Source organism: Mizuhopecten yessoensis, unplaced genomic scaffold, assembly GCF_002113885.1.
Source record: "Mizuhopecten yessoensis strain PY_sf001 unplaced genomic scaffold, ASM211388v2 scaffold4121, whole genome shotgun sequence".
In the NCBI taxonomy this organism is placed as follows: Eukaryota; Metazoa; Mollusca; class Bivalvia; order Pectinida; family Pectinidae; genus Mizuhopecten; species Mizuhopecten yessoensis.
In genome coordinates, this window is record NW_018405386.1 from 1314499 (window position 1) to 1326998 (window position 12500).

Genomic DNA, 12500 nt, shown 5'->3' on the forward strand with positions numbered 1-12500 from the left:
GTTTTCAACCAATCAAAATGTTTATGTTTACTCCATATTGTTTACTTACTCCCCGTTTTAAGTAGTTTAATTTGATAGGTAAATGATACATTTTGATATTTAAATGATTCAAACAATCTGTTAGGAACAATATTCCAATATTGCTATAAAATATATGATAAAATCATATTTCAAACCAACGATTAACCTAAAGGCTAAAGCAATGACGGTAGGTTGCATTTTAGAACTGTAGATGGAACAGCCATTACGTGCCGAAGTTCACGTTGCAAGAAATCGTAAACACGCACATCAAGTCAAGTAAACACGTTATCATCGCATGGGCGTAGGAGACAACAAGGTCTGTATCTGATGCTGGTGATGTGCAAGAAACAATAATAGATCTGTTTAGAATTTGATTATAATACAAAACGTCAAAAGTGGAGGTTCGTTCAAAACGTGGAAATTAATCATTTTGGCTGGTTTCCAAGTTTGATATCGATCGTAAACAAGTCAAATGCGTGTTGATGTTTAATTTGATAATTTGCAATTAACCTAACAGTTTCTTCTTTTGTATGAAAGTAAGTTTTGTTCAGATCTGTTGTTTTTATTGAAAAGAGGGGTTAAATGTTGTGTTGAACAATGGTTTCGTTGTCGTAGCAGGTATATGGCTTGATAATCAAACCGACTCAAACTGGTTTGAACAGCCGAGACCTACTGTGCTCTAGCTATTTGTTGTTTCACACATGTCATTGACCGAGAAAAAATTGACCGACAAAACAGAACTATTGTTATTTCTGAGAATAATCAGATCTTGGTGTGCGACTATTCGACTATTTCAAAACGGTTGTAAGCTCCAGTGCAGCTAGGTTAAAATTTGACCTGATTAAATAAAACAGTGTTATACCGGGCATCCCAATGATTATGAACAAATAGACAGAAATTATATAGTACTGTACAGATTTTAATCGATAAAATGAAATTTGAAAGAAATTACAGAAAACCCATTGTTGATAAGAAGCAGTCTTAAATTTGTTCCAATTAACTGTGGAACTGAACTTGATTAATTGTCAACAACCAGGTAGCTCAATTGATATTAAGTGTCGTCTGGAGCTGGAGGGTCCTGGATTCAAATCCAAGTCCTGCTGTGTATTTCCCATTCTCCTACTAAACAACTCATTTACAGGAAAATATTATAAATATGTTTAATATTTTCTGTTTTTCATTGGTGAATTATATCTATCAATTACTTTCCAAAGACAAAATGTTTATATCCGTAAATAAAAATGATGTGCATTGTCGTTATGTTAAGCTGCGTATAAGTGTACAACATTTATTAAACTAAGCAACAATGAATGATTTTCTTTTGCAGTGGAAAAACCTCAGTATTGGATAGTATATTGCAGAAACTTATTAAAGAAGATTACCACTTATCAAATTGGACAACTGATTATTTCTTTAGATAAATGGGTAAGAATACAAAATATGTTTTTCAATATTGAAGTTTACTACAAAGCTACAAGTTTGTTTTATTAAAATTTAATTATTCAACTTCTTAATTATAACTGTTAGATCCAGGACAAAGTCACTGTGATTGTCAGTGTGACACCCGATAGAAAACAGTTTGGCTTATCGCTGATAATCTCCAGTCATTTTGGTTGAGGAATAGAAAATTCAAGAACTTTAAAGAGCGTGTGTAGCCACAGGTACTAGCCGCGTTTATGTTATACAACTTTAAGTAATTAATTGGATGTGTTGACAGACCAGGCTAATACCTCATCCTTTAACGTATCATGTAAACATACAAAATGGACAACATAATTTATCATTGCTAATATTTCTATGCTTTGAGACGTTCTTCAGACAATTACAAAATGGATAAATATTGACACAAGAATATCACTTTTTACTGTCACATGGACATTTAAAACTATTTATCGCTATATATATATATATGATATAGACAACATTAATTTTTGTAAATATATTTAATCATTTTAGAAAACTTAAACTTATAACTGCAAAACGGGGGGTGGGGGTGGAGATCCAACGTCCAGTCAATGGTAGATTCCATAAAGATCAGCAAAGTTTATCATATAGTTGATGGATTCTTTAAATAGAATTCACTAGTCCGGCCATAGAATTATTTTATCAATAATTAGAAGAGATGACCATGGTCATGACACATCAACTGGGATATCAGCAAGTTTTATCTATTGTTTACATGTTTCGTCACCATCAAGTTATTTATAACTGCAAAGTATATTTCACCATAATGGATAAAATATATTTACATGTGGTGAATACATTTTTTTTGGTAATATCTTTGAATACAACACCTGTTTAGCAGGACACTCTTGTTCTAAATCAACATTAGAAGTTCATATCAATATTGTGTTATATGAAAACCACATCTAATATTTTTGTTGGTAATTTGATATTTCTTCATTTTTAGACCAAATGAATGACAATTTCTTGAGGCATCAGACAGGATTCTTTGCTGGCCATAATATTGAGAATTGGGTATGGGATCAGTTCAACAAGTCGCCGGACATACAGCTTTCTCCTGATCTGGAAAACGCGTACTTCTATATCGACCCTGTATACAACAGTACTGGCACTGCAGGTAATAAAGTGTTTTCATTTGAGTCTTTGTTTTCAATTTGGCGAATTTGAATTTGTATTTTAGTTTCCTATTTAACACTTCTAAATAACTTATTATATACCTGGTATGTAAAGAGTTTTAAATATTTCCACATTTGTAATGTAAAAAATGGCATTATAAGTAAAGCTAATTAGTTATGATTGACTTTAAATTTTTTCTCAAGATTGATTTAAGTCACGAATATGAGGTTAAGGATTATTCATTATTTAAAAGCATTTTATTAGCAATAACAAAATATATCTTAAACAAATAAGATTATTAAAACAATTCCTAAAAAGTAAAAAAGTAAAACACAGTTGATTATTATTTAATAAAACTATTATTTCTAACAGCAGAAATTGATATGTAAACATTGAAGTGTCGGTGCGACAATATACCGTTATTAAATTTTGCTTTTTTATATTCGACACTAATAAGATGTTTTTGAATGATTTCAAAAATTATGTAACTAATTTGGCAAAAATAATTAGGCTTTTTTTATACAATTTGGTTAAAAATAATAAATTAATATTAATTAAGTTGTGCATCATTACCATTGTAAAATCACGTTAAATAATATGATGATTCCTGGATTCAAATATACAAGTTCTTTTAACATAATATATACTGAGTGAAAAAGAAAACAAACAAAAATAAGCCAGAAATTTAACCTCTTGTCTAAAATCTTAACCAACCCATGATTTTAAACTGTAAATTGATAAAAAAAACAATAGTTCAGCACCTAACTAATATGGAGCTTGCTTATGCAGTGATGCTGAATCACAATATAGAGTGAAACTTTCTAATATTCATAATCTTTTGTACATTTAGAGTATGTTATACATTTAAAAGCCTTGCCTTATATATTTTGTTAGTTTCACATAGTATGAGCTGTAGGGCACCACTTTTTTACTCTTTTTTTTTTTACTTCTGGCATGCCTTGTGCCCGGAAGCACTGTTTCTTTTGTACTTGCAACGATTTGTATTACAGGTGATTGATCAAAAAAGGGAGACAACCATGAGAGGCTTCGAAATCCCGGTTCTGATCACAAACTCAGGAACATGTTATACAATAAGTAGATTGTGTAGTAGTTCGGAGGTAATGTTTTTTTATGAAGGATGAGTATTATTTTAGTGATGTTTGTGTATTTTACCTATGTTTATTAATAAAACTGCTGCATTTCTTTCATTTTTAGTGCACTTGAATTTGAATGCAGAAATGCACTTTCCTGTCACACAGACACAAATGTGATTCTTCATTGTTTAATTATTATACATGTTGACTAAATGTGATTGTTCAAGCAGTCTAGATCAATAATTCAAAAATAAAATTTGCATGTTAGTTTAATTTGGGCAAAATATTTTGAAAAATGTGTTCCCAAAAACAAAATTGTCCAACCTAATATTAAGATATTAAAGCACAGTGTTTCTTGAAAAAAATTGAAATTCAAAAATATGGGGGGAAATCAGTGTACGCTTAAGACAATAATTTTTGGATGCATTATAATGAAATTCCTATTCTCCCTTTGTACATAAATGATATTTTCATAAAAAAAACTTTTGGCATCTTTATCTATGAAGCAATGGTAACTGTACTGCTTCATGTTATCAGTATCTGTAGTCATGGTTTATCAATTGGAGTCCAAAGAAACAAGCAGCATAGTTTTGAAAAGTTTGTAGTTATAAAGTTTAATTTGACCTTTTATCCAAAGGGCAGTATTACTGTATGAAACAGTCCAGTCCAAGTGACCGGAGGAAGAAGTAATATTATAAGCTCATAGCTTGATTTTGAAAGAAAATATAGTTAAATCAAAGAGAGATGTGAGATTGTACATAAAATTTAATGTGGAACTTCTTCTTTTCAGGCGTGCGAGGCACCAAAGGGTTTACTGAAGGTGAACACTACTGGGAAGTGACATTCCTTGAACCCCCTAATGGGACCTCGGTCATGATTGGTGTAGGGACAGAGAAAGCTGGACTACACACAGGGGACTACAGATTTGTTGATCTACTTGGTGAGTGTGAAATGATTACACAGGGAAACTATTTATTTGAGTAGTTTGTTGCCGAAATAGAATTGCATCAATTCAATTCGAATTTCAAGCCAACAGTGCAAGTCTGTATTCTATGTTTAACCTTTAAATATTTAATACATGTACCTTGTTTACTTTTAATTAACTATTTAACGTCTATCAATATGGAATCGTTCTTTTGCATATTCATTTCGGTTAAAAAAATAATCATTAATACAATTACCGGGAAAATTCTGTAAGCAAAAACATTTGTTCTGTGAAGACCCATTGGTATATGTTGCATATTAGAGTAAAGAGACTTTAACTTTAGTCTGTCATACCTTAGAGACTGTATTCACTTGTATATTGTGTACATCAACAGGTATCGACAGGGAAAGCTGGGGTCTGTCATACCGCGGCGACCTGTGGCATGATGGTATGTGCCAGGAGTTCTGTGCACCAATGTTCCATCGGGCGGTGATTGGCTGTCACTTGAACCTTTACAAAGGGACCTTAGCTTATTATCAGGATGGACACCAGCTCGGTGTGGCATTCACTGGTCTGAACAATCTGAGCATGCCTTTGTATCCTATGGTAAGCTCAACCGCCACCGAGACCGAACTTGGACTTGGCAAACGATCATGCCGATATCTGTCTTTGCAAGAGAAGTGCTACCAGGCCATTAAAAACAGTCTTCGGTGTAGCTCCGAGGACGAAGTGGACAACTTGCCTTTACCAAAGACAATGAAAACCTTCATCAAAGAATTCTGAAGTCACATCATATTGTTGTTAAATTCCCTCAAATCAGGATTCGATGATAGCAGTGATTTCAACTGCTGAATAGTTTTACAAGAATAAGAACTCAACATTTACCCGTTTTGTTTTGTAATTGAACTGAATTTTTCTTGTCTCACAAATAATCACTTATATAAGAAATTTTTAATCCAGCTATACATGACAGCGGCTTGAATTTTTATTTCTCTTTTTTTTTTTTAACTGTTTCCTGGTTGAATACTGTTTGATAAACAGGAAATAATTAATAATTTTGGTTCTTTGCAATGGTCAAGCATTCATATTAATCTGTTTATCAATAGGTATTCTATTGAAATGACCCTCAATTTTTTTGTATTTCAGCGAATTCTGTTACTATGTAACCAGTTTTAACTGAATACTGTATAACATGTAAGCCTGCATAATCAGACATTCAACTTGATACCCCTGTGCATATTTATATATGTAAATGGAATAGATGTATTCTGAAAACCTGTTAACTCTTTCACCACTCTAGGCCATCATGGACTCGCCCAGATGAATGTATGGTAGAGTCTACAAAAGTAACCTAGGGGTGAAAGGGTTAAACAAAACACAAAGAATGGTTTCTGCGGTTTTCTGTGTAAACAGTTTTTAATGTACATTTATATACATCTTTCAGGAAATTAAATACTTTATAAGCTGCTTATTGTGTACAGTGGAATCTTGTTGCTAACATGATGATGTCTTTAAGTACTGAATTGCCTACACAGGATTTTGTTTCTACTGCTTAAGCTTTCCATAAGTGCTTAAAAAATATTGAAGAACCATATTTTTCCCAGAAGTCCAGCACTGCATCATTCTGGTTTAAAAATATCCAAGGGGGTGAATTTTGCTGGGTGAAAACTATATCGTCTTTTTTGAGGAAATCAAACGGAAGATATGTTACAAATATTGCAAAATTATTCTAGTGATCCTTTATATATATAAAGGTTGCATTTGACCTGAATATATTGAAGTCATGAAATGTTGTAAGGTTCTAAAATTTAAGTATGTCAATCCATAGGAGTAAGAATAAAAGGGATGACTTAATTGAGCTAGTCAATTGAATAATGAATACATTAGTAATGCATTCCAAATACACTACATATAAACATAAAATGTACATACAGATTATGTAATGAAGGGTTTTAGCTTAAATTTGTACGGGTACCTCATGTCAAAATTTTTGCCACCATTATTTAACAGTATTCAAGGTAGTAAAATATGTGTCTTGAGGTTTCATCACCGGGAGAACTTTCGATTTTTACCGACATTTTGGTAAAACATATTATAAACTGTTGATACTTGATAAATAGGTCACAAACAAAACACTTCAAAAGTGTTTGAATATGGGATTTTGGACATTTTAAGAGTAATGGTGGGAAACATGTTGCTTTAATTAAGGCTAAACAAGTTGAGTTTGCAGGAAAACAAAGGGGTGGTCAGGAAACCTAAAACACACATTTTAATGCCTTGAAGATGTCACAGAGCAATACACCTTTGTTTGTTTGCCCAGCATTTTATGAGTAATATTCATCTTTAGCACAGCATTATTTTTCTTCATAGTGAAGAAAGGTTGATTTATTTCATTCTTTAAAAGAATTGTTATTTTGTGAATTTTCCGTTGATTGCAGCATTAAAAATCATGGAAATGAAAAATGATGAAAAACGTTTTGACATATGCTTTTGTGAAGTATATATATATATAACAACATGTATTTATGAGATGATAATTAATTAATAAGTAAGGTAGACAGAAAATCTACTGAAAAAAATGCCAAATGCGAGTTCAAGGTAGTTGGGGAGAGTGTTTGTGTAAATGAAGCGTAAGATTTTATTAATGGATTACCATCGGTGTAGTTGTGTTACAAGTGTGAATGTGTATTTGGTTTAATTTTGTTACAAGTGGAAGTGTGTTACATGTGTAAATGTGTATAGATGTTTTGTTAAGAGTTTTGTGCATGCTGAATAGGTAATTTGAGAAAATAAGTACCGGATATTAGAAATCAGGTTCAACTACGGGCACGACAAGAAAATAACTAGGGTTTATACTACATGTACATGTATACATATTGTTTTGTTGACAAATAAATTTGTACAGTGTTTATTTTGATCGTTTTATATTGTAAGCATTATTAAAATTATTAAAAAAAAGGGTTATTTAAAAAAATAAGTGTTTGTGATCTGGTATCAAATCATGTCGCACACATGGACTTCTCAGAATTTCAAACCGTATTGGATACACCTACACTGTTTGTAAATGATTCTCTCTAACTAGCTCATCTTACAAAAAATGTCTGTCGGCTTACGCGACAGCAGTCTGTCTGCCTAGTAACCTTCACTTCTACAGAACCATAAGGCCTACATTCGTAATGTTTTGCTTGTAGTTTGCAAAGATGAAGAGACTTTAACTTTGTTGAAATAAATGACCTCGACCCATACAGCTGTAAAACATGCAAGAATTAAAAGAAAGCCAGAGATTGAGTAATTCACCTTGACAGTCAGTATTTAAACAACAAAAAATCTTGAAATTTGATAATGTACATTACAAAGTAAAGTGATACAACCATATTTATGGACATCAGAGGGATGTGTATGTTGTTGACATAACAGCAAAGAAGAAATGAGATGTTGAAACAACAGCAAAGACGTCACAAAGTGAAAGATATGAGTTGTTGACGTCACAGAGAGGGAGCCATGATTTGTTGATGTTTTAGAGAGGGAGCCATGAGTTTTTGACATGACAGGGGGAGACGTGAGTTGTTGACATTACAGATCGGGAGACATGAGTTGTTGATGTGATGGGGAGGGGGAGACGTGAGTTGTTGATGTGATAGGGGGGGACGTGAGTTGTTGATGTGACAGCGGGGAGACGTGAGTTGTTGATGTGATAGGGGGGGACGTGAGTTGTTGATGTGACAGCGGGGGGACGTGAGTTGTTGATGTGATAGGGGGAGACGGGAGTTGTTGATGTGATAGGGGGAGACGGGAGTTGTTGATGTGATAGGGGGAGACGGGAGTTGTTGATGTGATGGGGAGGGGGATGCTTGAGTTTTTAATATGACAGGGGGAGACGTGAGTTGTTGACATTACAGATCGGGAGACATGAGTTGTTGATGTGATAGGGGGAGACGGGAGTTGTTGATGTGATAGGGGGAGACGGGAGTTGTTGATGTGATAGGGGGAGACGTGAGTTGTTGATGTGAGGGGGAGGGGGAGACGTGAGTTGTTGATGTGACAGGGGGAGACGTGAGTTGTCGACATTACAGATGGGGAGACGTGAGTTGTTGACAATATATAGAGGGAGATGTGTTGTTGACGTTTTATAGAGGGAGACATGAGTTGTTGATGTAATGGAGAGAGAATGGAGAGAGGCACATGAGTTGTTGACGTTTCACAGAAAGAGACATGAATTGTCGACTAAATAGAGGGGGAAACATGTGTTGCTGACGTTTCAGAGAAGGAGATATGAGTTGTTGATGTTACAGAGGAGGAGACCCGAGTTGTTGACGTGACAGGGAGAGAGACATAAGTTGTTGACGTGACAGATAGGGAGACATGAGTTGTTGAAATTATATAGAATGAGAGAGACAGGAGTTGTCGACGTTATTGAGAGGGAGATAAGAGTTGTTGGCTTTATATAGAGTGAGGCATGAGGTGCTGACGTTATAGAAAGAGACATGAGTTGTTGATGTTTCAGAGAAAGAGACATGAATTGTTGAAGCAATAGAGAGGGACATGAGTTGTTGTCGTTACAGATGGGGAGACATGTTGTTGACGTTTCAGAGAAGGCGACATGAGTTGATTTTACAGATGGGGATACCTGATTTACTGACGTTATAGAGAGGGAGACATAAGTTGTCGACGTAATAGAGAGATTGACGAGTTGTTGACGTTACAGATGGGGAGCCATGAGTTGTTGACGTAACAGATGGGGAGCCATGAGCCATGAGTTGTTGAAGCTATAGAGGGAGAGACATGAGTTGTCAACGTTATAGAGAGAGATACCTGAGTTGTTGATGTTGCAGAGGAGACATGAGATGTTGATGTTACAGAGAGGGAGACCCGAGTTGTTGACATGACAGAGTCAAGAGTTGTTGACGTGACAGATGGGGAGACATGAGTTGTTGAAGTTATATATAGAAAGAGAGACAGGAGTTGTCGACGTTATGGAGAGGGAAATGCGAGTTATTGACTTTATAAAGAGGGAGACACGAGTTGTTGACGTTATAGAGAGGGAGATATGAGTTGTCGACGTTATAAAGAGGGATGTTAGTTATTGACTTTATAGAGAGGAATACATGAGTTGTTGGCGTTATAAAGAGGGATACATGAGTTGTTGACGTAAAATAGCAGGGTATATGAGTTGCTGACTTTATAGAGAGGGAGACATAAGTTGTTGACGTTATAGAGCGGGATATATGAGTTGCTGACTTTATAGAGAGGGAGACATGAGTTGTTGGCATTATATAGAGGGAGGCATGAGTTGTCCACGTTATAGAGGGAGACACGAGTTGTTGACGTTATAGAGAGGGATATATAAGTTGTCGACGTTATAGAGAGGGGACATGAGTTGTTGACGTAATAGAGCGGGGTATATGAGTTGCTGACGTTATAGAGAGAGAGACATGAGTTGTTGGCATTATAAAGAGGGAGGCATGAGTTGTTGACGTCATAGAGAGGGAGACATAAGTTGTTAATTTAATTCTTTATTTATTTTACGAGGATTACAAACATCCCGAAGGCTACTAGATGCTCTCCTCAACATATATCAAACATACAATATGTTCAATTACACAAAAGACGTACAAATGTCGCACACACTTGCACTCACACATACACACATTACAGAGAGAGAGAGAGAGAGAGAGAGAGAGAGAGAGTCAGAATCTGTTTGAATTTACGATATATTCAACAACATGGTCAAATAATGTTTTGTTCTCAATTTCGTTTAGAGTTTCTAATCCACATAAAATTATTTTGACAAGAACATTTGGCATGAGCTCTACAATAAGGTTGGAATTGATATTTGGAGCGAATATATGAAAAACGGCACGGAGCATATTGGAACGGATTCGGTTATATTTTTGACAAAGTAAAAAGAAATGATTTCATCTTCGGAGGAGTTCGCGCAGAAGTCACAGAATTTGTTATTAGTTAAATTGTAAGAGTATCTATGTTTGTTTAAAGCACTTAGTCCCATTCTTATTCTAGAGTGATTGATTTTTCCTTTCCCATGTCCATATGCATATAAAGAGTTTGTTTGTGGAGTGGATAGATTTGACAGTGCTAGAGAGAAAGACGTTAGTGAAGAGCTATTTCTCAATGCTTCAGGTAGGTTGTTCCAGTCTCGTATTGATTTTGGAAAGAAGGATTGGTGATAGAAAGATTTTCTTGACAGGATAGGAAGAATAGTATTAGAATTTCTAAAGTTGTAGTTTTGTGTTCGATGACTCCAAATAGTTTTCAAGTATGGCGGACATAGATCATGCTTAATTTTAAATAACATTTTAAGTCTGCAATTTTTTCGTCTCTCACTTAGTTTTCCCCATCCCAATTCACCCAGCAGTTTAGTATATTTGGTAACCTTATAACCGCCTGTGCATATTAATGCCGCCCTACGCTGAACACTTTCAATAAGGTCAGACTCTTGCTGACTGCAGTTATCAAATAAAATATTGCCATATTCCATAACCGATCTTACCCTAGTTTTATATAGTGTTTCAAGACAAGAACGTGGGATAATATAAGCTAATGCTTGTAAGATATTTAATGTTCTGTTTGCTTTAATAATAATAATAATAATAATAATAATAAACTTTATTTATTGAGGATACAAAACCTGTTTAGCAAAGCTAATCTTCCACAGGGTCCTCTGTTAGTAAAATTGGTTAGTTAAAAGACAAAGTAGTATCACAGCAAATAAATGTACATAAAATAATTGTTGGTCTACTAAAACAGCAATTCATATCACAGTTATTTCTGTGTAGCATTTTTTTTTGCTACAATTTCTGAAATATGAGAATGCCAGCTGAGGTTACCCGACTGAATTATGCCCAGATGTTTATGGTTAATTACATGTTTAATCGGAATGTTGTTAAGCAGGAGGTTCGGTTTATTAACAAATCTTTTTTTTAGAGAAAATAACAAATTCAGTTTTAGTGCGTTAAATGTGACAAGCCATCGCTTTGCCCACTGAGACAGAGTAGTTAAGTCGTCGTTTAGTGTATTTACTGATTCGTTGCTATTTATGGTTGATGAGAGAGATGTGTCGTCAGCGAATAAGTTAATGTCAGATGAGATGCCTAAATTAATATCGTTTACATATACTAAAAATAAGAGCGGTCCAAGGATCGAGCCCTGGGGGACACCAGAGTTAACATATTTATGACCAGAAGATTGACTGTTTAAGACTACATACTGTTTTCTATTATAAAGATAACTTTTAAGCCAACAAAGCAAACTACCTCTAATACCTATGTTTTCTAATTTGTGAAGTAGACCTTCGTGCCACACCTTGTCAAAAGCTTTTGAGACATCTTAAAATACTGTACAAACATCCTCACCATTATCTATACATTTATAAATGCTGTGGATTATTTTTAACAACTGATTAATGGTAGAATCATTTCTTTTAAATCCAGAGTTTTCTTTGATAAGAATGTTATTTGCCAAAAAGAATTCATATATACGTTTGTATACTATTTTTTCAAGACATTTAGATATATTTGAAAGAAGTGGTATTGCCCGATAATTTTTTACATCATTTTTGCTGTCTTTTTTATGAATAGGACAAACTTGAGCTGTTTTCCACAAAGTGGGAAAAATACCTGACCTGAGAGAAGTATTAAAGATATGTGCCCAAGTATGACATAATGATTGACAGCAATTTTTAAGAATAAAATTTTCTATGCCATCTGGCCCTGTTGCCTTTTTGGTGTTTAGCGACTTAAAAATATTACATACCTCTTCTGGAGTGGTTTGTACGGTACTAATTACATTACATTAGTTTGGGGTAGTACTGGTTTCTCAATGTTATCCGGGATGGTACATTGATCAGAGAAATATGTGTTAAA

General features: G+C 34.4%; 1 protein-coding gene across 1 annotated transcript; it reads left to right on the forward strand.

The window, feature by feature from the left end:
* The first annotated feature begins 240 nt into the window (after window positions 1–240).
* Window positions 241–7531, forward strand: LOC110448579 (SPRY domain-containing SOCS box protein 3-like). The gene is made up of 5 exons (XM_021494892.1): window positions 241–337; window positions 1349–1446; window positions 2432–2602; window positions 4486–4635; window positions 5015–7531. Exons 2-5 carry the CDS (start codon window positions 1443–1445, stop codon window positions 5401–5403), a joined length of 714 nt encoding a protein of 237 aa, XP_021350567.1. The 5' UTR covers window positions 241–337; window positions 1349–1442; the 3' UTR covers window positions 5404–7531.
* Window positions 7532–12500: the final 4969 nt, after the last annotated feature.

What these genes read in the sequence shown, in the direction of transcription:
- LOC110448579 (XM_021494892.1), top strand. An exon ending in CAACAGTACTGGCACTGCAG is followed by an intron (nt 2,603 to 4,485) that starts GTAATAAAGTGT and finishes TCTTCTTTTCAG; the next exon opens with GCGTGCGAGGCACCAAAGGG. An exon ending in CAGATTTGTTGATCTACTTG is followed by an intron (nt 4,636 to 5,014) that starts GTGAGTGTGAAA and finishes GTACATCAACAG; the next exon opens with GTATCGACAGGGAAAGCTGG.